This window comes from Acinonyx jubatus, chromosome D1 (genome assembly GCF_027475565.1).
Source record: "Acinonyx jubatus isolate Ajub_Pintada_27869175 chromosome D1, VMU_Ajub_asm_v1.0, whole genome shotgun sequence".
Taxonomy (NCBI): Eukaryota; Metazoa; Chordata; class Mammalia; order Carnivora; family Felidae; genus Acinonyx; species Acinonyx jubatus.
Genome location: NC_069390.1, coordinates 7508037 through 7533398, shown reverse-complemented (window position 1 = coordinate 7533398; position 25362 = coordinate 7508037). Strand labels below are relative to the sequence as shown.

General features: G+C 59.7%; 2 protein-coding genes across 4 annotated transcripts; both read right to left on the bottom strand.

Annotated features, from left to right (window-relative positions):
* Window positions 1-6731: 6731 nt before the first annotated feature.
* MAP4K2 (mitogen-activated protein kinase kinase kinase kinase 2) lies at window positions 6732-18477 on the bottom strand. Its single transcript, XM_027045280.2, has 32 exons — window positions 18298-18477; window positions 18116-18173; window positions 17821-17911; window positions 17670-17734; window positions 17308-17363; window positions 16920-16967; window positions 16791-16833; window positions 16319-16391; window positions 16105-16236; window positions 15962-16024; window positions 15505-15586; window positions 15307-15414; window positions 14826-14904; window positions 14642-14700; window positions 14121-14164; window positions 13999-14037; window positions 13888-13921; window positions 13688-13793; window positions 13519-13607; window positions 13396-13437; window positions 13214-13298; window positions 13041-13120; window positions 12891-12951; window positions 12687-12804; window positions 9155-9213; window positions 8971-9074; window positions 8694-8871; window positions 8021-8089; window positions 7798-7884; window positions 7490-7560; window positions 7335-7390; window positions 6732-7230 (listed from the first exon to the last, which is right to left on the bottom strand). Exons 1-32 carry the CDS (start codon window positions 18391-18393, stop codon window positions 7143-7145), a joined length of 2463 nt encoding a protein of 820 aa, XP_026901081.2. The 5' UTR covers window positions 18394-18477; the 3' UTR covers window positions 6732-7142.
* A 349-nt stretch (window positions 18478-18826) lies between these two features.
* MEN1 (menin 1) lies at window positions 18827-25236 on the bottom strand. Of its 3 annotated transcripts, none has more exons than XM_027045287.2 (10): window positions 25111-25235; window positions 24260-24720; window positions 23088-23296; window positions 22762-22890; window positions 22448-22488; window positions 22287-22374; window positions 21463-21599; window positions 21000-21135; window positions 20359-20523; window positions 18827-20153 (listed from the first exon to the last, which is right to left on the bottom strand). In XM_027045287.2, coding segments are annotated over exons 1-10 (1851 nt in total). In that variant the 5' UTR covers window positions 25113-25235; the 3' UTR covers window positions 18827-19670. The 3 variants fall into 3 exon arrangements, with proteins under 3 accessions (XP_026901088.1, XP_026901091.1, XP_026901090.1); XM_027045290.2 differs by having other exon boundaries at window positions 25008-25142; XM_027045289.2 differs by having other exon boundaries at window positions 18828-20153; window positions 25099-25236.
* Window positions 25237-25362: the final 126 nt, after the last annotated feature.

The window sequence follows — 25362 nt, the reverse complement described above, 5'->3', positions numbered from 1 at the left end:
CTACCCCTACAGGATGCTGTGCCGATCCAGTAAGATCAGAGAGCACTGTTGGTTTGAATAGGAACCTCCAAGAACTCTACACGGACTCCAGACACAGATGTCTCCTGATTTTATACGAGGGTGCAGTACCACCAAAAATATATTATCTTGCCTTTGTCCCAAGATCCTGGCACAGAGCTCCAAAAACCTTTGGGATTTCTTGAGTGATACGAGTGTCTTTGCTTGTTCATGACAAGCCCCTTTGGACCATACCCGTGTTTAAGCTCACAGGGGACTCATTGCCAGCTCTGAGAGCCCTGAGATAGCTTCAGGATGCTGGCTGGTCAGGAAAACCACCCCGCTTTCAGCCCCACCTCTGGCGGAGAGAGAGGGACTGGAGACTGCATTCAATCACATGGCCGATGATTTCATCAATCGTGCCTGTGTAACGAAACCTCAGTTGAAAACCCTGAACAATGAGGTTTGGAGAGCTTCTGAGTCAGTGAGCATACTGATGTGACAGAAGGGTGGTGTATACCCTGACTCCACAGAGACAGAAGCTCCTGGGCTCAGGACCATTCTAGACCTTGCCACGTTTCTTCATGTAGCTGTTCACTTGTATATAAAACAGTAATCATAAATGTAGTGCTTGCCTGAGTTCTGTGAGTCATTCTGGCAAATTGTTGAACCTGAAAGGGGTTTGTGGGAACCCTGAACTTGCAGCCAGGTTGGACAGAGGTGTGGATAGCCCGGAGAACCAGGACTTGTGGCTGAATTCCTCACCTGTGGGGTCTTCACCAACTCGGAGTTGTTCGTGTCAGAATCGGACGGGCTTGTCAGACATTGGTGGGTGGCAGAGAATTGGTGTTGGAGTGTACAACATAAGAAGTTTCAGGGACGCCTGGGTGGCTCAGTCGGTTAAGCAGCTCAGGTCACGATCTCACGATTGGTGAGTTCGAGCCCCACGTCAGGCTCTGTGCTGACAGCGCGGAGCCTGGAGCCAGCTTTGGATTTGTGTCTCCCTCTCTCTCTCTCTGCCCCTCCCCACCTTGTGGGCTCTCTCTCTCTCTGTCTCCCTCCCTCCCTCTTTCTCTCTTTATCAAACATAAAAAAAAAGCTTCAGTCCTTCCCACTCATCTTTGGCGTTTTCGGTCTTTTGAATCTACATCTGATAGTTCAGAAACGCCAACCCCTGGCAAGATTGATTGGTAGTACCATGTAGGTAGCTGACATTTAGGAGGAGCAAGTCCATGGTTGTTTGCCTCTGTGTCCACTGTTTGGAGAGCCCACCTTTGATTCCATTACCTGCATTAGGAACAACACTACCATGGAGTGAGCACCTGTTGTGCACCAAGAACTTTTCATGTTTTGTTTTTCCTGCAAAATCATGTTTATTTACCACTTCCTATTTTTTTTGTGTTTTTTTTTAACGTTTATTTATTTTTGAGACAGAGAGAGACAGAGCATGAACAGGGGAGGGGCAGAGAGAGAGGGAGACACAGAATCGGAAGCAGGCTCCAGGCTCTGAGCCGTCAGCCCAGAGCCCGACGCGGGGCTCGAACTCACGGACCGTGAGATCGTGACCTGAGCTGAAGTCGGACGCTTAACCGACTGAGCCACCCAGGCGCCCCCTATTTTTTGTGTTTTTATTTAAAACAATTTTTAATGTTTATTTTTGAAAGAGAGTATGAGTGGGAAGGGGCAGAAAGAGAGGGAGACACAGAATCTGAAGCAGGCTCCAGGCTTTGAGCTGTCAGCACAGAGCCCGATGCAGGGCTTGAACCCACAAACCATGAGAGCATGCCCTGAGCCCAAGTCGGACACTTAGCCAGCTGAGCCACCCAGAAGCCCCTGCTTACCACTTCCTGTTAAAGCTAATTTGAACCAGTGGGAGACAGGTAGTGGAATTTGTGACTTTAGGTACAGATTAGAAATAACTGGGCGCCTGCCTGAGTGGCTCAGTCGGTTAAGCAGTCGACTTCGGCTCAGGTCATGATCTTGCAGTTCGTGAGTTCAAGTCCCGCATCGGGCCCTGTGCTGACAGCTCAGAGCCCGGAGCCTGCTTTGGATTCTGTGTCTCCTTCTCTCTCTGCCCCTCCCCTGCTCATGCTCTGTCTCTCTCAAAACTAAATGAAACATTAAATAAATAGCATAACAGGTACGTGCAAATCATGTATCCAATAAAGGACTTGTATCCAGACTCTAAAACTCAACAAGAGGACAACCCTACTTTTTAAAAGCCAAAGATTTGAACAGACTCTTTTCTTTCTTTCTTTAAAAATTTAAAGTATGGGGCGCCTGGGTGGCGCAGTCGGTTAAGCGTCCGACTTCAGCCAGGTCACGATCTCGCGGTCCGTGAGTTCGAGCCCCACATCGGGCTCTGGGCTGACAGCTCAGAGCCTGGAGCCTGTTTCCGATTCTGTGTCTCCCTCTCTCTCTGCCCCTCCCCCATTCATGCTCTGTCTCTCTCTGTCCCAAAAATAAATAAACGTTGAAAAAAAACATTTTTTTTTTTAAAATTTAAAGTAATCTCTGCACCCAGCGTGGGGCGCACACTGACAACCCCGAGATCGGGAGCCGTGTGCTCTACCGACCGAGCCAGCCAGACACCAGAAAACAGACTCTTTTCCCAAGAAGTCGTACAGTCGTGGAAAAAATTAAATTAAAACCACCGTGAGATTCCATGACACATCTGTTTGGCTAAAATTAAACAAGGCCGACCATACCAAGTGCCGTCACGGAAGCGAAGGGGTTAGAATTTCCCTACCTGGCTGGCCAGAATGTCATGGTAATAACCATTTTGGAAAACGCTCGGGCAGTTCCTTACAAAGTTCAACAACACTTCCCACGCCGAAGTATTTACCCAAGAGAAATGAAAGGAGATGCCCACACGCAGACACATACGTGAATGTTCAGAGCAGTTTTATTTTTATTTTTAACAGTCCAGAGCCGGAAAGAGGCCACATGTCCAACAGGTGATGAGCCAAGCACACTGTGGTACGCCTATCAAACGGGATATTACTCGGCAATAAAAAAGAACGACTATTAGTACATGCAACAACATGGGTGAATCACAGAACCATTTACTCAGTAAAAGGTAAAGAGGCGTGCACACTGGACGATTCTATTTAGATCAATTCTGAAAACTGCACATTCATCTATAGTGACGGAGAGCGGCTCCGTGGGTATTATGAGCAGGACGGCACGATCACAAAGGGGTAGAGGGAACTTGGCCAGATGATGGACGTTATCTTGACTGTGGTGACGGTTTCCCACGTCATCATCAAATAGTACATTTTCAATATATGCAGTGTATCGGATACCAGTTTATCCCTCAATAAAGCGGTTTGTGTTTTTTTTTTTTTAAGTTTATTTAAGTAATCCCTATACCCAACATGGAGCTCGAACTCATGACCCTGAGATCAAGAGTTGTGTGCTCTTTTGACTGAGCCAGCCAGGCGCCTCTCCATAAAGATGTTTTAACAAACAATAGAGAAAACTAGAGAGAGGGGGAGGATCTGCCCATAATTCTCCTCACAACACTGATTTCGTCCTGTAGGGAAGAATTATCTTGGCTTTTTGTTTTTCTTTCTGAAGTCGTTACCAGGCTTTATGTTTTGAGTGGTTATTTTTATGTTTACACTTAACCCATTACTACGCAGCGTTTGAAACATACAAAAAGAACTGACATACACTGAATGCCCTGGGAGCCCATCGCCCAACCTGAGAACCAAGATTTTACCAAAACCCTTGCAAATTCCTGGGGTCCTTCCTCGTCCCACTGCCACTCTCCTCTCGGAGACCGTCATCTTGAATTTGGTACTTCTTCCTCTCTGGATCTGACAGTTTTATCACCTGTGCGTGTGTCAGCGGACCATAAGTGGTTTCGTTTTGCTGGGTCTTGAGCTTTGGAAAGTGCTATCGTGCTGTGTGTCGTTTCGTGGGATTTGTTGTTTTAATTCAGTATTCTATCTCTGAGATGCATCTGTGTGGTGTTGTTATTACGGTATTTTCAATCCCCCCCCCCCCAGCAGCCCTGCAGGCAGACTTGGGATCTGCGGATCTGCTGTATCTGCGGAAGACACAGCTCAGTGAGCTGGTCTGGTCAAGAGGGCTGACCGCAGCACCTCCTTCTTCACCCGTCACACCCATCCCTTCACTCAGAAAGCGTGTCTGAGGGCCGCCTCTGCACCAGGCAGTGACCAGGCGCTGGACGCGCCACACAAAGGTGGCCCGTCCCTCGCCATTCCGGAGCGCAACGTTGCGGTTGTCGCCTTGACCTCTGACCCTCACTTGGCTACGAGCCAGTTACCTGAACGTCCTGGGGCACCTGTGCCTCTTCCACTTACCCACAGAATGGCTTCAAGAGGCCGAGCTGACCTATCTCAGAGACTTCCGCCCAGAAGGGCAAGCAATTTTGACAGTCGCTGTCGCAAGAACAAACACGGCCGCTCTGAGCCAGCAATGCCGCTTCCAGGACTTTATGCTATAGGACACCTGAATGTGTAGAGTGGCACTGGCCTAATACTTATTGCACAAGAATATTTATTGCAGTGTCGCCTGTAATATCAAAGTAGTAGAAACAAATTTACATCCAAAGGGATCTAACCACTTTAAGGAACAGGAATTGTGGGAAGCCCCTACAATGGAACACCACTAGCTATAAAAAAAAAAAAAAAAACCAAAGAGGGAGTCAGTGATAATGGAAAACCCTCCAGGTCGGATTTTAAAAGGGTAAGAGCAGAAAGGTATGTGGAATATATTAGCACACGTATAAAAAAAGGGAGGAGAAGCTATCATACGGAACTGCATAAATCCTCCCCGAAGGGTTCATAAGTAACAGAGACCTTCGTAGGTGACTTTTCATCGTATCTATTTTGCATTTTCAAAAAACAGTGTGCCACGGACAAGGCCTACCTATTTAAAAATACATACATAAAATAACACTCTTAGGCTTATCAGCGCAAACCCCCAGCTTCCTGGGCTTTCTTTGGCTTGTGGCCAGCCTGTGCTGCCGGTGAATATTTTATCAGAAGCCCTTGCCGTTCCCTGATCTCCCACTTGGGCACATTAACACTCTTGACTCCTCCCACCAAAACCCCCTTTTCGGGCGTGGGTGGCAGCGGAGGGCCGGGCGGCCCGCCACAAGGTGGCGCTCTCTGCCGACCGCGGCTTGGTGGGTGACCCCAAGCACCTGGGGTCACGGTCAGGGGCCTCCGCGGAGTGGGAGCTCACCTCCCCACCCCCCGCGCTCCTCAGCTTAATCCTACACCTAAACCAAGAAATCGGGAGATTGGGAAGTTAGGAATCCTATCCCTGTCACTCCACCATTTGGCCCATCACATGTCAGCCAGGCAGGTGTAGACTTTCAGAACTGGGGAGGTGCCTGCCCCCCTCCTTTGGGTCTCAGGGAGAGCACAGGTGTGAGTGCCGATGCACAGAAGCTTCGTGTCCTTCCCTGTCTGACAAATCCGTTTCAGCCAAGAAACCCCAGGAGTCAGAGCAGTCTGGGCTCTGTAGGAGAGCGGACAAGGGGACACTCTGACGACCTGGGATCACCCTGGGCTCCTGGCAGGGGCACTAGGGACTGGGCTGCTGCAAGCTCTTCACATAAGCTGCCATCTACCCGCCCCCCCCCCCGCCCCCCGCCGCCCATTTGCGTCCGTTTATCAAATACCAGCAACCCAACCTGGTAGAGAAGTTCTTAATTCAAACAGTTGCCTTGTCTATCAGAAGAAAAACAATTGGGCCTTTGCTCAAGCTCTGGCCCCAGACCCAAGGCCTTCCCGCCCTATGCACCCATGGTCTTGTGTGTGCACCTGTCGTCTCCTTCCAGGCCAGCTGCCATCCTACCGCTTTGACCTCACCTGGCCAAAGGCTCTGGTCAAAAGCAGACCGGTCAGTGCCTGAGACAAAGGGAGGGCTCCCCGGCCTGAGGGTATGGAGCCCCCCAAGAGGGAAAAGTGGGAGAATGACACGGCAAAGCACAAGGTCAGCCACGGGCAGACAGACATACCCTCGAGATGCAGGCTCCAGCAAGGATAGCTCCCTTCCCTGGGGGCTGGTCCACATCTTGGGAGTGACCCCTCTTGTGAGCCCGGGGTCTAGCACTGAGAAGGCTGCCTGGGAATACTTGTTAAATGGACACAGGCTGATCTTCCCAGAGCCTAGTCTGACGCTGGAGTCCACAGTTAGCAGTCCTGGTCTGATGGAACACACCTAAGCAGCGGGTGGGAGGCAGGGACGCAGCCCCGGGCCTGGGCAGGGGATCCAGATCATGACAGGCTGTGTCCAGAAACCAAAGCCTCGCTGGCACAGGGTGGAGCTGCCAGTGGCTGGCCCTCCCTGGGTGCTGGCTGCCTGGTGAGATCCCATAGGGGGCAGGAGTACCCGGGATGAGAGTCCCTTTGTTCAGCCTGCCTCCCCCAACTGCATCATTCCTTGGCCGTAAAAGAGGCCTCATATTACAAAGCTGAGGGCTCATCCTGAGCAGGGAGCCCTGGAAGACAGTGCCCCTAAGAGGCCTTTCGGGGCCACTGGCCTCTCCACCACCTCTGCCTGGCTCCCCGCTAAGGGAACCACCAGAGAGCATTGGTGGCCCACCCTTGCATGGGGCACCCATAGCACCTGGTGCCACAGAAAGATGTGCTGGAGGGAAGGAGGGAGGGAGGGCGGGAGGAGGGAGAGGAAGCCTCCCCAGTCCTCCTCCTCAGCTCTCCCCCCCAGCCCCCGACAAAGAGGGATCAGTGGAGTAAAATCAAACCAGCTTTAATACCAATATAGTCTCTCTTTTAAATACCATGTTCCCCAGGACAGGGGGCAGGGGCAGGCTCTTGGCAAGAAGAATGGAAAAGAAACGTGGAACAAAATGGAATGGATCGCCCGGGCCTGCTCCCACCCTGCCCGGGGCCCTTGTCACAGGGCCCGGGTTGCCCACGGGGGTAGGGGAGGGGACAGCAGCTTCCTCTGGTCCAGTTATCACAGGGGCCTGGGGTAGGCTCCCCTCCCCTCCACAGCCCCGAAACTCTTCTCAGAATTATTTCTGCCCTTCAGACCAGCAGAGCCTGGGCCTCTCGGATCCGGGAGGCGCCACTGCCTAAAGGGGAATGCCGCTAAGGCCTGGGGGCAGGACGGCGGAATGCCACCGGCCAGACCTGACCCTCTCAGTAACTGCTCTGATGGCCCGTGAGGATGTAGAGGTTGCTGTGAGCCCCTGGGTTGTCCGTGGGAATGCTCTCAAGGATGATATCTCTGGAGGGGAGACAGAACCGGAGGTGAGCAAGGCAGGGGCCTGAGGCCTGTGCGCATGTCCATATGGCCTCAGGGGCCTCTAAAGGGGAGGCGCCCCGTCCTACCTGTGGGCCCCGAGCACTCGAAAGATCCTTGTCTCGTCTGTGATCTCCTGAGTCACCTGGGAAGGAAAGGGACTCTGAGGCCACCCCAGCAGGTCTTCTCCTAAGAGGTGGGGACAGATAGGTCAGGGGAGGCCAGGTTCCCGGGTTCCGCTCACCTCATTGGTGTCCAGGCTTCGGCCTTGCATACCGTGGCTCCAGAAGGCCAGCACACTGTCCTGCAGACACACTAGGAGGAATACAGCTGCCATGAGCCCTGCACCTGCCCTGAGGACACTGGGGCTCCCCCAGCCACGCCCTGGGCCCACACTTGGGCCACAGAGGTCCTCACAGACCGTGGTGGCCCTTGAGAGGGGCTGCAGCACCTGCCTCCTCGTCCCACCCCCAGCCCCAGGCCCCTGGGCCACACCACCTGCTCCAGGCTGGGGATATCCGCCCCCCCACCCTGTCGTCATCTGTCACTCACCCACAGTCTCAATGGGGAAGTCAAAGGTCAGCACAGGCGCCAGCGTGGCCGTGGGCTCACCCAGCAGGTTCACAATCCTCACGCAGCCTGCGCAGGGAGAGGGCTGGTGGTGGGTGGGGACCAGGTGGTTCCCTTCTGGGGGGGCAGACCCCCACTCACAAGGCTTCCCTCGCCTCCCCTAACCCCCTCCACTGCCCCCAACCCTGACCTCAGGGGCACTCACGGTCAAAGCAGACTAGGACTGTGTCCCTGTCCACCTGGATCACCTGCTGGGCTGTGCCCGGGAGCCCCTCTGCAGGCAGACAAGGGAGACACGGCCTGGCTGAGCCACCAGCCCCGCTCTGGCCCCAAGAGGAAGACGTGGCGGACAGCTAGAGCCAGCTGTCCCCACAACCACATTTCAACCCCCCAGCAGCCCCACTGGGTTCCCGCACAGCACGGCTGGGGAACTGAGGCTCAGAGTAGCAAAGTGGCCCGCCTGCAGGCGCACAGAGGCAGGGGTGAGTCCCAGGGAGCCGGGGCGGGGAGGAGGGCAGGGTGTCCGGAGTCAGGAGAAGCACGCCGTGTGACTCCATCACTGTGGGACCACAAATCTCGGAGCCTCAGTTCCCTCATGTGTAACACAGGCATGAGGATGCCTACCTCGCGGGCCGTCGTGAGGCCTAAGAATGACACGGCTCGCGTCTGAGGCCCCTGCAGTGGTGGATTCTCTTAGCTGCTGAGCCCTTTGGTCTAATGAAATCTTTTACGGAAGCCCAGCTGAAGGGAGGCTGGTCCCCGCGGAGCCATACGCTGCAGGGAACACGCAATCTCTCTCTCTCGCCAACTGTCTAGCTCTCTGTCCCACACACACACACACACACACACACACACACACAAAGGGCCCTCCGGCTCACCAGGTGGTATGAGGACGGCAGGCGTCAGACCGGCCTCCAGGGGCAGGACGTGGAACAGAACTCGGCAGCCCGGCCCCTCGGGGCCCTCAGCCCCCACACACACCTGCGGCAGCTCCTTCCCGTCCAGCACCAGTGGCTCTAGCATCCCCGCCGGGCTGGGCAAGGGGCTGGAGAAGTTCTGGGGGCGGCAGGGGTGCTCAGGTCTCCACGTCTCGCCCCAGGCCCACCACCCCCACCCCGGGGGGGGGACCCGCGGCCTCACCCGCCCCCCCCACACCTTCAGCAGCAGGAACTTCTGCAGCGGCTCGTACCACTGCAGCAGGAGCAGACTGGCGGGCAGGGCGGCCAGCAGGAAGGTGCTGCCCGTGTAGGGGTTCCGCACTGTGAGAGAGGCGGGCAGTGGGTCCCGGGCTGTGCCCGGGACCCCAGCCCTCCCTGGCCCCACCCGGCCCAGCTCTTACCCACACGACACTGCAGGCAGCCTTTGGTGTCTGGGATCTTGGTGGACAGGGCAAAGCGCCTGCAGGGGTGACAAGCAGGACACGTGTCATGGGTGCCATCCATGGCCGCGGCCCCACGGAGCCCTAAGAAACGGGGACTATCGCTTTCCTGGCCCTGGAGGTGAGAAACCGAAGCTCAGAGAGGCAGAGCAATGTGCCTGGGTAACACAGCGGTGGAGGGCGCAGGAGCAGAAGCCGGTCCCGTGGCTCTAGCACCGCCCTCCACAGCCTGCAGTGTCTCTGTTCAGTCCACGGGTTTGGATCACAGAAGTACCTTTAACTGTGCAACTCTGGGCAAGTCACTTAACCTCCCCCCTGCCTCAACTTCCACATCCGTAGAATGGTGGGGGGGGGGGGCGGGTAACAGTGGCACCGACCTCAGAGGGTCACAGTAAGGATTAAATGAGTTAATACAGGGGCACCTGGATGGCTCAGTCGGTTGAGCGTCCGACTCTTGATTTTGGCTCCTAGGGTTGTGGGATCGAGCCCCGCGTCAGGCTCCACGCTGAGCATAGAGCCTGCTTGGGATTCTTTCTCCCTCCCTCCCTCCCTCTCTCTTCCCCCCCCCCCCCCCCCCCCCCCCCCCCCGCCTCAGCTGAAGCTACACCAACAGACACCAGCAGGGGGGGGGCCTGCCTGCCTTGGAGGCAGGGGAGAGGTGGAGTCTTTGCTCTGCTTACCGGCTGTCCCCCAAGCCCTCAGGGGACCTTCTGAGCCTGTTTCTTCCTCTGGGGGACAGGGCTACATGTCCGCAGCCCTGCCACCTTCTCCCAGCAGCCCGTCTGGGCCCTCTGCCAGCAGGGGGACCCCGCCGAGGCGGCCCGTGCCCGTCTCTCCCCGTCCCTCTGTCCTCACTCTACTCTCTTCCCCAACCGGCTTTTGGATGGGACAGAGGCGGATATTTTTGTATATGTTGTTTTCTGCAGACAACTCTGGCTCTCTGCTCTTTACGTTCGAAGTGGACACTGCGATTCTGTAGTTTCCCAGACACACACCCAAAGCTGCCAGGGACTCGCTGGTGTGCTGACAGGCCTGTTTCCTGCAGGACCTGGGACAAAGCAGAGGTTTGCTGGGGGACTGAGCTCAGGAAGCCCTAGGGCCACAGGGCTGCAGATGCCGTATGAGTGAGCTTGCTCCAGGAAGGGCCGGCGCCCCGGGCTTCCCAGCTGGGCGTAGCCACTGGCCTGTCCCTACCGGCTCCCGCCACCCACCTGGGCAGGGGGACGTCTAAGCCCACAGCCCAGACCCCTCCTCGAATTCAGTATCACCTAGCCCACGGCCAACGAAGGCCCCGCTTATGCACCTTAAACGCCACGTGACAACACCGAGTCCTGCTCCAGCCACGCCTGATGACAGCTCTATCCTTCCCATCACCCAGGCCAACAACCCTGGACTCCTCCCTGACTCCCCTTTCTCTCCCATCCACCAACTGTCGGGAAATCCTGCTGATTCAACTTCCAAAATGAAATCCGAATCTAGCCGCTTTTCAGCTCCCTTCTACCCGGGCCCACGCCGCCGCCACCGTCACCTCTCACCTGATGATCACAATAACCTCCGGGCAGGCTTCCCTGCTTTCCCCTCACCCCTTCAATCTATCCTCAACACAGCGGCTAGAGGGATCGCCTGAAAACCTCAGTCCGTGTGACTCTTCTGCAGTGGCGCTCAGGCTGCTCTGAGTCAAAACCAAAAGCCTCACCGTGGCTACCGGGCCCTCCCAGATCATCTTCCCCACGCTCCATCCATCTGGCTCCACCAGTCTCCTTGCCTTCCTCAAACAGGCCAGGCCTGTTCCTGCCCCAGGGCCTTTGCACTGCCCCTACCCCCACCCTTGAGATGCTTTCCCCAGAGGTAACAACAAGGCTTGCTCTGAGCCTCTACTCACACGGCCTTCCTGACCACCCTGTTTAAAACCCCAATCCAGGCCCCACCCCTCCTGGCCCTCCTTATCCCTGCTCTTCTGCATGTACCACCTTCCCCTCTGTGCATCACCCCAGAGCACCTTTCTTACGTCGGTCGTTTGCTGTCGGTCTCTCGTGACGAGAAAGTCTGGGGAAGAGGAGAGAACCCTAGTTCACAGAGTCCCCCAGGCACATACTAGGTACTCAGCAGATACTCGCTGAATGACTAAAAAGGGACTCTGTCTCAGACGTCTCCCTGGACACCTCATAAAACACACGACATCATCCGCTCCCCTGAGGTCTCCCGGTCCCTCCTTCTCCCTCCTGCTCACTCCAGTCAGGCCCCAGATCCCGTCAGCCCCACTTTCTGAAGAAGGTTCAAGTCTGTCCGCCCTGCAGCCTAAGCCCCACTGCCTCAGGCCACTGCGCAGCCCTCCTCTCCAAGTGCCCTCTCGCCGGCCGCCCCCTCCGATCCATTGTTGCTGCCGTCGGCACAGCCGGCAGATGGCTCTAGCCTTCATCGGTCTGACGGGCCCCTCTCTCTTGACCCCTAGGACTAGGAGACAGCACGTGACCCCGGCCTGGCCCCTCCACCCCCCCCACCCCAAGCTCCTCATCCCACGGCCACAGCCACAGGCTCATAAGTGGGCATGAACCTAAGCTAGACCAAAGAGAACTGGTCCCCGGACTTTGTGGGAATTACTTGGAAGCAGGGATTCTAGCACCGTAGGGCTGTTAGCTAATGCAGCACTGGCCTGGAACCGTGGGCATCCATCAGAGGAGAGGAAAGCCTACCTGAGAACGAAGGTGACAGAGGACAGCAGAGCCAAGAGACGCGGGCAGATTTCTGGCAAGGCCATGTAAGCCTGGATCCAGCTGGACCTGAAGCTAACCCTTCTCCTGAACTTTCAGTCACGTGAACCACTAACCGCCCTTCCGTGCTTAAGTCAGTGAGTTGCCTTGCCCGCTACGGAAAGAGTCCTGATCGACATACAGAGGGATCCTTCTAAAATGCTCGCGGTGCCGCGGCCAGTTGAACCAAACCCAGATCCTGGGCCTGGCCTCGAAGGCAGGGCTCTGCCAGCCACGCAGCTTCCTCTCGGGCTGCTCCCCCAGGTCACCCACGTGCATTGGCACGTTCTCTCCCCTCCCCGAAGGTGGTTCTCTAATTCATCTGCCTGGAAACCCACTGGGCACTTTCCGACTGCAGGCCCTCGTGTGGCTGGCCCCTCAGAGGCCCCTGCACCCCTTCTGGCTCTCCCTCTGGGTCACTGAGCGGGGCCAGGGGCTGACTGTCAAAGATGCATTTGGTTTGTTGTCTCCAAGCCCTGCCTATGACCAGGCACACAGCAAGTGCGCCCCACCCTAACAACCACAGCTGCCACACCGTGGTCCCCTTGCTTTCCAACAGGCCTGAGGGCAAGGGGAGGGGGCACCGACGCTGATGGACGAGGAAACTGGGCTCAGAGAGGCAAAGTGACACGCCTGAGGTCACCAGTCCCGTGCAGGGCCCTATTCGACCCTGGCTCTGCCCCTCTGCCTCCCCCCCCTGCCCACCCCACTGCACCCCCCCCCCCCCCCCCCGGGTCCCCGACCTGGGGATGATGCGCTGCGTGAGGCGGTTGGTGGGGATGGAGAGGGGAACCTGTTGCTGTAGTCGTCGCTGCTCAAACAGGCCCGGGAGGTCATGCGCCCAGATGTGCGTGGATTTCCCTGCCGGGGAGGGACAGAGGGGCTCAGAGAGTGTTGGCGGGCAGGGTGCAGGCCCCGCCCCCTGCCCGCCCCGCCCCGCCCCGTACCTGAGAGTGACAGCAGCACGTTGTTCACGCAGTAGAGCCAGGTGCAGCGGTGTGAGATTAGCTAAGGGCCGCAGAGCGGACAGACGGACGGGGAGTCAGCCCCCCAAGCCCCCCAAGACCCTCTCCCCTCCAAAGCCAGCCGGGCCTCACCTTCTCCAGTGTATCCTCGTGCAGTTCATGCAGGTTGAGGGTGTAGATGCCTTCCTCGGCCCCCACCACCAGAAACTGGTCTGCGAGTTTGGGTACAGGGTCTGAGGTCAGTCACGCCCCCTGGTCCAAGCTGCGGGTTCCCAGGCTCCTGCTTCCTCCCTGCCCCAGCCTACCGCGGGTGACAGGGTGAATCCAGGTGACAGCAGCGTGGATCCGCAGGGGGCAGCCATTGAAGACCTTGGAGAAGCAGGCGCCCATCTGGGGAGAAGGCAGGAGGCTGGTGAAGAAGATGGGGGGAGAGGGGGCAGCAGGCAGGGGGGCTTCAGGGTGGCAGGGCTGCGGGACCGACACTTACATGCACCTTGGGGGTGGGGGGGAGCCCGTGGCAGGATGATCTCTGGAAGGGAGGGAAGAAGTCAGGGCCGAGGCGACAGCCCCAGCCTCCCAGCCTCCCAGCCCGTCTGGAGCACCCCCTCACCTCAGGATCGTCCCTGTGCTTCATGGTGGCCCAGGCAGTGGGGAGCAGTGGGGGGCTGTTAGGGCCTGGGAGAGGTGGGGGTGGGGTTCCTGCAGGCACAGAAGGGCTGTGAATTCCAGCTCTAGCCCCGCCCTGAGCCTATCTCCTGGTCCCCCAAGCTTGGACTCACCCAGGGGGCTGGACAGAGGGTCTTCAGCTGGAGGCTCAGCAGGGGGTGGCCCCAAGAAGGGGGCCCGCTTGATGGTTCCCATGGTATCGTCTGGGGAGTCCAGCTCCTGGCAGGAGAGTCAGGGGACCGAGCCTGGCTGCTAGGGGGTCACCGGTAACCCACCCCCACTGCACCCTCTCCGGCCCTCCCCCACTCCATACCTGGAGTTCTGAGGCTGGCCGGATGGTCAGGCTCCTGAGGGACATAAGGTGGGAGATGTGACCAGGCCCCGGGTCCAGCTGCCCCCCACCCTTTCGGGCCCAGCCCCTCACCTTTCCTCCAGGGCCTCCTCGACTGACTGTAGCAGGCTCCTGGGCAGGAGGGGATGAGGTCAGAGGCCAGCCTTTTCTGCTGCCTCTCCCCCTTCCCTGTAGCCTCCCTCTCCCTCACTCACCCACTCAGCTCCTCCTTTCCCAGCAGCGTCCACTCCTCCTCCCACTGCGGGGAAACCGAGTCAGAAAGACCAAAAGAGAGTCAGAGACAAGAGAAGCAATGTGGGCGGGTGATGGAGAGACTGTGGGAAGGACAGGACGCACAGACAGAAAATGACACGGAAACAGGCAAGAGAATTGTGAGCGAGGGGGACAGCGAGAGGCAGAGAAACTACGCAAGAGGAGGACTGACAGCCAGAGACAGGCTCGGATGCAGACGCGGCAGAGAGCTGGAGGAGAGGCTCGGGGTCTGTGACAGGCCCGCGTGTTAGAAAGGCATGGTCCCTGTGCCCGGGAAGAAGTCCCCCTCCCCCTGCACCGCCTTCGCTGTCCTGGGTGGGACAAGCCTGCTTGCACAGGGCTTTCCACGGCCAGAGGACCAGGCTGCTGCTGCTTCAGGAATCTGAGACGCCCCCCCGCTGCACCCCTGCCACGCCCCTCCCCCCCCCCCCCCCCCCCCCCCCCCCCCGCAACAGACCCTCACCGGCTCATTCAGTGGGTCCGTTTCCTTCCTGCGCGGGGCACCAAATTTCACCTGGTGAACTGGGGGGCCCAGGGTACCCGAGTTAGGAAGGTGGGCTCCCGACTGACCCCGACACTCACACCAAATGCCCACACACAGCCGCCCACCCCACCAAATCCAGACACAGTCCTCCCAGCAGACTCACACTGGATCTCTGAGGGGGTCCTCTCGGCCGGGCCGTGCTGACCCCGGGAGTGAATGGTGTCTGGAAACACGTCATAAGCCTAAGAGAGAACACAAACAGCCGACACACACACCCAGCACTCGCCTCGCACCAAGTGCTCTCTGCACACGGATGGGTTTTGTTTTCACAACCCTCTGAGACGATCCCAAGATTAAACGGCACCCTCGTTTTCAAGGATGAGAAAACCGACACAGACAGGCAAGTGGCTGGCCAAAGATCACACAGGTCAGGTCAGCCTGAACCAAGGGCGGGGAATTTATCAGGTGGGAGGTATGGGGGGGGGTGGGGGCAAGATGGGCCCAGGGAAGACTTCTAATGGGCGGGCTTGCCTGGAGGAAAGTTCTCGGTGCTGGCAACATTTAAGTTAAAGGGCCCTGACTCATACCGCCTCCGCACTTCTTACCGCCAGGCCAGGACCCATTCCCCAGCTCTGCTCACTCACCTCGAGATCACAGTCCTCAGGGGAAGGGGTTCCGAGGTGGGGGTCATTGGCTTTGTCCAGCAGCTGTGTGAGCAGAGCCCGAGGGAGCTGCTGGGTTGTGAATGGGTGCTGGAAGATTGAGGGGGGCACAGGTTGGTTCCTGACCTCCAGGGCCCTGCTTTCAAGCATCCAGGCTCCTGCCCTGCCCCTGCCTCCCACCTGCAGAAGCTTCTCTGCCGTTGGCCTCTTCTTGGGGTTCTTGGTCAAGGCTAGCTTGAGGAAGTGGTGGAAATTCTGGGTCCTAGTGGGCACAAGAGCCCCCCCGCCCCCAGACCCAGGTTAGCCCTTACGTGCAGCATCCTGCCAGCTGCCCCTGCCACCGCTCCAGAGGAGGGAGTCTGCTCTAGGAAGGAGCCGGCCTGAGGCCAAGGGCGGCTGGCCTAAGCAATGCTGCGTCGTGACACGGCAGCCGCCCTATCATTAACCGTCTGCCCTTCCTCCCAACCCAGGCTGGGTCCCCTGACCCAGAGGCAGGGCTCAAGCCCCTCCCGCAGATGGTCCACAAAGGCTGAGAGGGCAGGGCTCCGCAGGCTGTGCCCCGGGAGTTGGCAGAAGGCTCTCCGCCCCCATGGAGACTGCTGGAAAGGAGGCCCCAGCAGGGGGTGTGGGCCCTCACCAGCGAGTCTTGTCTCGCAGCCTGGGCGGCTGGAAGCTACTCTTCGACATGAGCATCAGGGCCCTGTGGAGAGCACGAGGTCAGGGGACGAGGTCAGCAGGGCCCTCGAGGTCAGGCGAGGGGCAAGTAAGTGTTCAGCGGACCTCATGGGGTGCAGATGGAAAAGAGGGGGCTGCAGCTCGCCCAGCTCGATGGCGGTGATGCCCAGGGCCCAGACGTCACATAGCTCGTTGTAGCCTCCTTTGCGTTCCACGGCGGCCACCTCCGGGGCCATCCTAGAGGCAGGGTCACAGATGGGATGGCCAGGTACCCACCTGTGGCGCCCCCCCCCCCCCCCAGCCCAAGGCACAGCCTCACCAGTAAGGAGTCCCAATGAAAGATCTCCTCTTAGCCACAGATGCCGTCAGCTCGCCTGCCACCCCAAAGTCGGCTGCGGGGAGAGAGAGCTACTCCCATCCGCCCACTGGCTACTACTCCCCACCCACCTCCAGGGCTCAGGCTCGGAATGCACCTGAAGGGTTCAGAGAGCAGGTGGCCCAGGTTCAGCCACAACTGCCACAGGTCCGAGGCAAGGCCAGGTCCCCCTCCGGGAGGGGTCAACCACCTTCTACCCCTGACCAAGTGCGCGGCCCCAGGTTAGAATCCATAAAGACCCAACCACATCCAACTTCTGGCAGGGAAGGAGGGCTCGTCTACTGTCTCAACGGGGAAACCGAGGGTTAAGTGGTAAAGTGACTTGCTCAAGGACACCCAGCACCTGAACGCAGACTCTAAGCCTCCACGAGCTCCCACAGAACCCTCACCCTGATTGTTTCCCCGGGGTACTGACCCAGCTTGACATCTCCCTGGAGGGTGAGGAGAAGATTGGCTCCCTGTGGGAATGGAGGAGAGAGAATCCCGTCTGGTGCCCCCAAGAGCCTCCTCCTGCCTCCCACGATGCCCTGGGCCAGACCCCTACCTTGATGTCTCTGTGGATCTTCCCCTGAGAATGCAAGTGGTGTAGCCCCTGGGGACAAAAAGGAGCTCCTGAGAGCAGCCACCCAGCACTATCCCACCTCTCCTGAACCCCCTCTCAGGACTGGGGCCCCCCACCCAAGCAGCTTCCTCCTCCCCTCTCCCCAAACAGGAAGTGGCTGAGCCAAGAGGGAAATGTGCTGCTTCCGGCAACAGGGCTGGGGCCCCTTTCCCCCCAGGACCCACAGCCCCTCGGGCCAGCCCTGCCTGAAGTACTCCACCCACCCACCCCCCGCACTCCCCCCCCCCCCAACACACACACAGGGCAGCCAGTCTCCCTGCCCGTAACTCCTGGGGACTAGGAACGTGAACAGCCTTATGGGCCCAGCTACCTTCAGTGCCTCCCGGCAGACATAGGCAATCTGTCGTTCCTCCAGGGGCCCGGTGGCTGAAATGGAAGGGGTGAAGGCTGGCATGGAGGTCTGGAGGAGAAGCTGACCTTGCCAGGCCACCCTGTGTGTGGGAAGCAGCAGGCACTGCTGGGTGAAAGAGGTGTTGTCCTTATCCCCTCCCTGTACAGTCTGGGATTCAGAGCCCAGAAAAGGACACCATTTCTGTCAAGGTCACACAGCCAGTTAGGAGTGGAGAAGGGCCTAGCTCCAGGACCCCAGCTCTCCTCTCCTGCCCCACGTTGGGGAAGAGGGAGTTGGGGAAAGGCTTGTGGCCCTCTGGGGCCTGGAGTCCTGGCCCTCACCGTGGTATATCTCCTGCAGGGACCCCCCTCCGCAGAACTCCATGCAGATCCACAAGCGGTCATTCCTGCGAGGGCACAGAACCTGGGTGGGCACGTGGCAGGGCCACATGGGGGCTGCCTGAGGGTAGGCAAGGGGATAAAACAGCCTCACCTGAGGTAGCTGCCAATGTAGGCCACCACATTGGGGTGACGGCACTCACGCAGGATGGTGATTTCCTGCTGGAGGGAGCTGGTGTCGTCCCCTGGGGAGCACAGGGCATCATGGGGGGAGGGCGCATGGGGGTTGCTCTAACTCAGTGCCCTCATCTGCAAAATGGGCATATCCGGGCCAGACAGATCCCAAGTGGCAGCACCTCCTGGGGCCTGTCTCTCAGGGGGTCAACTCTCAGCGCCACCAGGCGCTATGCCCTCCCACCAGCGCAGAGGCCCTGCCTCCAGGCCCTCACCTGGGTCTACCTTGACTATCTTGACCGCGGCCAGTTCGGACGTGACCGTGTCTCGGGCCTGCAGGGGCGGAGGAGGTGAAGCGGGATGAGGAGGGGGCGGGGCTGGGGGCTGGATCCCGCGGTAGTGCGCAGAGCCTGCACCCTCCTCGCCGCTCTCCCGCCCGTCCGGTTGCCCGGCGCACCTTGTAGACGTCGCCATAGGTCCCGGCCCCCACGCGCTGCAGCAGCTCGAAGCGGTCCCGCGGATCCTGCAGCGACACGTCCCGCAGCAGCGCCATTGCCCGGCGCCGGGCGGGCCGGCGGGCGGGCGGTCGTGAGCTGCGGAGCCGCGGAGCCGGCGCGGGGCGGCGCGGGGCGGGGTGGGGCGGGGCAGCACCGCCGGGCGGGCGCGGGTGGCTCCGAGGCCGAGGAGGCGGGGCCGGGGCCCGGGGCGGGGCCAGAGGGGGATGCCCCGCCGCCCCACCGGGAGGCGGCGCCCGCGGGACAGGCACTCCGAGGCGAGGGGAAGCCCCGAGGCCGGGCGGAGCCGACCGGGGCCGAGGGATCAGGCCAGCGGCATCTCCCCCCTTCCCCCCTCCCCCCCCGCCACACCCGCCCGGTTCCCCTGCTCCCCACAGGTGGGGAGCCCGAAGGCCGGAAGGCAGTGGGGAGAGGGGGCACTCCTCATCCCACCCGCGCCGCCCGCAATTCCCCAGATGAAACACGGACGTGTACTTTTTCTTTTTTTTTTTTTACAAAATGTATTCATCTTCCTTGAAACTGAAAAATAAATCTATGTACAAAACAGGAAGAGATCAGGCTCCCCTCACCCACTCGCAAACCCCTGCAGATTTCCTCCAGAGTCCCTTGAGACGGGCTGGACCTCGGGGAGGTTCCCAGAGGGTCGGAAAGAGGTCTGCTCTGATCTGCGGCCAGTTTGGTCAGGAAGGGGGCGGGGCTCAGGATTCACAGGCCGGAGACTGCGTTTGGTGTCCCAGACTCGCAGGATAGAAGGGAAGAAGCTAGAATTTCCAAACTCCGAAAGTTGAAGTTCTTTTGGGGGGGGGGGGAGGGGAAGGGGGGTTGGGTTCCCAAGGGATGGAATCCTGAAGCGCGGAAATGTACTACTAGAGGCTGAGCCGAGTCCCAGGTTCCCGGGTTGGAGGCGGGTCCTGTGCTTCTTGGGTGTAGGGCTGGGAGCAACCGGGAGCAACCCTGGTCTGGCCTAAGGTTAGAGCCTCGGTTCTGAGGTGGGGCCTGTTTCCAGTGCTTGGACCTTTAAGGATTAATGATGGAGCTCAAAGTGAGGTTCCCATTGGCCGTCTGGGATTCTGGGGGATGGGATCTATATTCCAATGGCGGGCAGAGCCCTGGAGTAGTCTGTACTCCGAGAACTTGCAGCCTGGGTTCCGGGTGGGGGTGGGGCTCGGAGGACGGGCTTAGGCCACCTGGCCCCCCCCCCCGCGGAGGCAGGGCTCAAGGGTCGGGGAGGGGGGGTGCCTGGGGTGGGGCCTCCCTCCGGGACTGAGCGCCCCCTTCCCCCCACCACAAGGGTTGACAGGGAGTCTGGGGTGGCTCAGAGGCCTTTGCGCTGGCGCTTGAGGAAGGAAAGAGTGTAGTCGCTAGGTGTAGACACCTTCTGCTTCTTCATCTGCACTTGCGACTGCGCCGTGAGCTGCAGCTTGATGGCGCTCGAGTTGATCTTGGTGGCCACCAGCAGCTCCTTCATGCCCTTCATCTTCTCGCTCTGGAAAGTGAGCACCGGCCCCTCCGGTGGTGGCGACACTGCGGGCGCAGGGGCTGGAGCCGCGCTGCCTCCTTCTGGGCCGCGGGCAGTGCCTGGGACTGTCCCTGGGGGTTTCCGTGGGGGTCCTGACGTGGCACCCTGGCCGGAGCCCGGGCCCTTGTCCAGCGCCGGTTTCTTAGGCGGCGGCGGCTCCTCTGGCTTGGACTCACGCCGTGGGCCTCGCCGCCGTCCTTCCCGGGCTTCCTCGCCCCACAGCTCTTCCGCCTCGGCCGCCTCGGCCTCGCGGCTCACTATGCGCACCTTCTGCCGCACCTGGGCAGGGAGGAAACGCGGAGGGGAGGTTGCAGGCCAGTGGCCGGAACCCTAGGCCCAGCCTCGGCCATGGCGTCACCGGGCCTCAGTCTCATCTGCACCCAAAGGGGACAAGCAAACCCTCTTCAGGACTTCAAAGGTTCGGACTCGGTAGCTGCCGTCCCCCCCTGACCTCTCCCAGCATCCCTGTGCAGCTCCCCCTCACCTGCCCCTCAAATCGGCCTAGGGACTGCACGAGGAAGGTGGCCCAGCCCACGTGCAGCACGGGCGTGGGGCTGCCCTCTTCCCATTTGCAGATGCCATCATAGAATCGCAGCAGATGGGCGAAGCACTCTGGATCCTGGAGGGCGGAACTCTGGCTCTGGGCACCCTGGGCACGGGGAAAGGAGGGCACAGATCAGACCCACTTCATCACCCCTTATCACAGGGCATGGTCGGGGCCCCCTGCTTGGGCAAAGAGCCCTGGCTTCAAACGAGGAGAGCATAGGGGAAAAGAACTCTTAGAATCTCTTTCCTTTTATAAAACCAGTCCTTAGCCAGGGTGTGGGGGGAGAAACATCCCTTCCCTATATCCCACCCCCTCAATTGAATGAGGGGCACTGGCCATGAAAGAGATGGGCTTCCACCCCATTTACCTGAAGCCACAGGGGTAGAAACCCCTAAAATGCCCCCAGTTCCCTCACACCCGGGCCCAGGACCTCAGCTACTGCAGAAGAGAATGTAGCTCCCCGTGCTGGGCCACCTTCCCCTCGCGGGCCCGTCCCATGCAGCAGTCCCTGGGTCCTGTGACGGGCAGCCCTGCTCAGGTGGCCAAGGGAACAAAGGCCAGAGCTCTTAGCTCTTCACCTGTGTCTGCTCCCCTGGCCGCTCCTCGCCGGCCTCCAGCAGGCTAGCTGCCTCCTTCAGCAGGTTGGGGATGACATCATTAGCTACTTCAAAGAACTCCTTGTAGATCTCCTCGTCCTCGCGGCAGTAGTTGTAGCTGTGAGAGCAGGAGGGCACGGTGGGGTCTTGGTCATGGCAGGGACCCCCGGGGACCTGGTGAGTGGTTGGGGTCTTTACTCGGAAATGGTGGTATCTGTGTCAGCCCAGAGCAAGAGGAAGGAGGGGGGTCACGGGCTGGGGGGAAAGGTGTGAGGTGCTCATCAGAGGTCCCAGCCTCCTGGGTGATGGTGGCCTTGGCTTCCTGGGGACCGGAAGGAAAGCGGATAGGGCTTGGGACCCAGGCCTCACTCCTGAATGAGGCGGGTTGGAAATGAGGTAGAAGGGGACGAAAGGCCGGGCTGAGGCCCTGTCGGGGGATCCTCACTCCTGGATGACAGTGGCCGTGTCAGCCCAGGCCTGCAGGGCTTCGCGCACATTGCGGTTGCGACAGTGGTAGCCAGCCAGGTACATGTAGGGGTAGATGTGCTCATCCCGGTAGTAGGTCTTGGCCGAGGCAATGCCCTGGGGACAGAGCAGAAGGATCTCAGAGAGGCAGCCCCAGTTGCCCTGGATGGCACAGATCCTTTTGGGTCACACCCGGAAGGAACAATAGGAAGATCCCAGAGAGTTCCACCTCCGATCTCCCTTCCACCACCTTCTATCCTCTCTACCAGATGCTCCTCCCTAGAGTCTGCAGGACTGCCTGCTGAGGCCTGGGTCACACTGTGGTGGGCAGGGACGCTCACAGAACTGGGCCTAGGAAAAGGGAGGGGCCCGCCCTCCAAGTCCCGGGCACATCCATTTTCCCAGGCTTCCCACACACTCCTACACAAACACCAAAGCCTTCTAAGCCGGGCCCAACGTCCGTCCTGTGCCCCGCCCCCACAGAATTAACACCCCCTCCTCAGTGCTCCCACCACATTTGACCTCTGTTACGCTCTAGGACAACGAGAGGTAGCAGAAAAAGCAAGGCTTAAGGAAGAAACTCAGGCCCTATCATCCCCAGGCCGGGAACCCAGAACACCACTCAGAGAGCCCCGACTGCACCGAATATGCACGTAATAAACACAAAATGGGGAACGGGTGGGTGACAGCCCCCAGTACACACAAAGTTCCTCTCTCCTCACCCGCCACCTCCCGGTCCCCAGGGAGAAGGGGACCCCAGCCACTGCTGGGCTTCCCTTCTGTACCCTCCTGAGACGTCCCCACCTTGTGGTAGAGGGTGAGTGGGTCTGGTCGGCCAGGGGTGGGTTCCAGTTCCTCCAGATCTGCCAGGTTCCCCAGTGCCATGGGGTACCTGGGAAAGGGTCATGAGTCCAGGCGGCCTCCCAGCCCCCTGAGGCCCAGCCTGGCCACCTTCCCCTACTGACCTTTCCAGATGTCCCAGGTCATAGAGCAGCCAGAGCAGCTTCTAAGGGCCGAAGAGGAGAGATGTAAGCTCGGGGGGCGGGGTGAGGAGGGCCTCAGTCTACCAGGCAGATGTGACTTCCAGCAGGGACCTCCCACCGGGTGGGAGCCAGCCCCTTCTTGGAGTCGAAGCCCTTTCGTGTCTCCGTTCCACTCTCCCAAGAGCCCCGGGGAAGGCCAGGCCCGGAATTACTAACCCGTGTTACCAAAGGGGAAGCTGGAGCTGAGGAAGGGGAGGGAAGGTGCCCCTGCCCAAGGCCCCACGGGCAGCCCTCACCTGCTGCAGCTGCAGCAGCTCCAGGGAGTCCGTGTGCAGGTCAATGGAAGGGTTGATGGCACACACCATAAACGCCACCTCCATCTTGCGGTCACAGCGCATGTACGATCCTTTCAGGTACAGCCAGCTCTTGGGAGAGGACAAGACCAGATGTCTCGTGATGGCTCACCGGTGCCTACTCCCGGAACCGACAGCCAGAAACAGGGCGCTCCCCTTCGTGGCATACACAGGTGGTGACAGGGAGAGGGGAGTACGGCCCGAGAAAGCAGAGCCTCCTGGGGGGCTTGGGCGAGGAGAGTGTGAAGGGGAGGGGGTGGGGACAGTACCCGCTCGGCCACACCCGCGTTCACTGTCTGGCCCCTGCGATCCTCGTTGCCCTTGCCGTGCCAAGTGACCTCAGCTGTCTGTTCTCCGTTGGGCCCAAACACTACCCAGGCGTGGTCCTCAGACAGGGCGAGGTGGACATCCCGGAGACCCAGAGCCTGGCAGGCCCCCACCACGGCAAAGGCCACACCAGAACTGTCCAGCTTAGTGCCTGTGGAAGGGGAAGTAATGAAAGAGGGTCCTCTGAGCTCTGCCCCGGTGGGGGTGGGGGGTGGGAGGGGGAGGCGGGGGGAAGGGGCCACGCAGTGATGCACGCTCCCTCACCTCCAAGCCTCTGCACAAATCTTAGATGCTTCTGCCCATCAATTCTCAATCCCTTTCCTCCTATGTGTTCGAAGCCTTCCCCTCGCCCCCCCTTACACCCCCCAGTAAGAGAGCTTCTTGGCTTTCACATAGCTCCACCCAGCCTTTGAGCTGGTCCCTTCTCCTTCTCTGCACCCGTTATGATAATTCAGGGATTTTCTTGTTTTATCGTGCCTATTGGGTTAAAAAACAGGGACAGCAAAAACAAGACCCTCTGGCCAATGCTCTTTCCTCACACACCCACTGGTAGATATTCCTAATTTCTCTCTGTATTCTTCCTGCTTGGCTCAAAAGCAGCCACCGATCCCTTCTCAACATGGCACTCCAGGACCCGACCGCCAGTCACCTGGGCCTGGAGCAAAGACGAGAGTTCTTTGCGAGCCCCGAGGGTTAAGCTTCTTGAGGTGAAGGCCCTCCCTCATCTGTTCGCTTTCACTCAAGCGTCTCAGATGGAACCAGATGTAGGCTCCTCACTCTCCAAATCCGCTGCTGCCCTTTGCGCCTCACACTGAGCTGAGGGACTCCTGCAGCTGCTCAATGGCAGGGGTGCTGAGGAGGCCGAGGGTGGATTAATGCCTTGAGAGCAAGCGACTGGGGTCCAGTCCCAGCCCTGCCATTCTGTGGCACGCCATTTCCCTTGTCTTGGCTTTAGTTTCCCTAGCTGCACACAGGGTAGTAATAACACCTGCCCCACCTCCCAAGGCTTACAGGTCTTAAAGGGCTCTGCAAACCATACAGGGCCGTGAAGAGGTGGGCTAAGGTTCCCAGGTGAGACAGGATTCTGGCCCTTTGCCACCTGTCGGGCTCCAACCTGTGATGAAGCTGAAGAGGGACTGGATGTGGGCCCGATCCTTGAAGTAGGAGCGGCTGAGGCTGTTCCAGATGACATCGGAGACCTTCTTCACCAGTTCTCGGCTGGAGACACCCCCCTCTCGCGGGTAGAGAGACAGGTCGACGGCGCCACGGATCTGGGCGGTGAAGCGGGCATACAGCGCGGCGATGATGGACAGATCGGCCACGGGGAAGTAGGTAAGGCCGCCAGGAGGGTCGGGCGCGGGGCTGGGCTGGAAGGTGAGCTCGGGCACATTGGTGGGGATGACGCGGTTGACAGCTAGGAAATGCTCCACGAAGCCCAGTACCAAGGATAGGAGCACCAGGTCCGGTTCCTCCCGGCCCAGCTCGGCAGCGAACAGGCGCACCACGTCGTCGATGGAGCGCAGCGGGAACAGCGTCTTCTGGGCGGCCTTCAGCCCCATGGCGGCGGGCCTCGGCCTGCGGGAGAGAAGAAGGAGGGAGGGTCGGGCGGGCACGACCGGGGAGCCCCCTCCCAGGCTCGGCTAAGGTTCCACACCCCCATCTCCTACACTCTCTTACTTCCCCGCCCCCCTGACCCTCCGCTCATTTGTTTCCCCTCTTCCGTCGGAGACCCCCTCAGCTGAGGCTGTAAGGGCCTCCTCGTCCCCCCACAACCCCAGGAGCCGCGGCCCCGATGGGTGTGCGCCCCTAAAACCCCGCTGAGCACCCTCCACGGCCGCCCCGCCCCCTCCCTACGACCGTACCCCCGGGCACCCAGAGTCCGTCCGGAAGGCGCCCCTAGCCCAAGCCCCCCAAATGCCAAGAAGAGTCCTGGCCTGGGTCCCCCGCGCCCACCTCCGCGCTTACATCCCACACAAGGCACCACGGCGCCCGCCGCCTGGAGCCTGCTGGGAAATGGAGTTCCGCCCCTTGGGCCGCACGGCCTGCCGGGAAGTGGAGTCCCGGGCCCTCTCCAGGCCCTGCCGCGTCTTGAAATGGTGGCCGGGCCGGGCAGTCCGCAGTGGTTTATGGGAGTGGTAGTCCCGCCGCTCCGGGCTCCCCGGAGGTAGGTGAAGAGTGGAGCCTGCGCCACCCCCCTGAGATCCTCAGGGATTGGTC

What these genes read in the sequence shown, in the direction of transcription:
- MEN1 (XM_027045287.2), bottom strand. An exon ending in ACGCGGGTGTGGCCGAGCGG is followed by an intron (nt 22,891 to 23,087) that starts GTACTGTCCCCA and finishes TCCTCTCCCAAG; the next exon opens with AGCTGGCTGTACCTGAAAGG. An exon ending in TAGGCCGATTTGAGGGGCAG is followed by an intron (nt 20,154 to 20,358) that starts GTGAGGGGGAGC and finishes CTCCCTGCCCAG; the next exon opens with GTGCGGCAGAAGGTGCGCAT.
- MAP4K2 (XM_027045280.2), bottom strand. Translation starts at nt 18,393, where the DNA reads ATGGCGCTGCTGCGGGACGTGTCGCTGCAGGATCCGCGGGACCGCTTC. An exon ending in TTCCATCTGCACCCCATGAG is followed by an intron (nt 16,025 to 16,104) that starts GTCCGCTGAACA and finishes TGCTCTCCACAG; the next exon opens with GGCCCTGATGCTCATGTCGA. An exon ending in AGCACAGGGACGATCCTGAG is followed by an intron (nt 13,438 to 13,518) that starts GTGAGGGGGTGC and finishes CCTCCCTTCCAG; the next exon opens with AGATCATCCTGCCACGGGCT.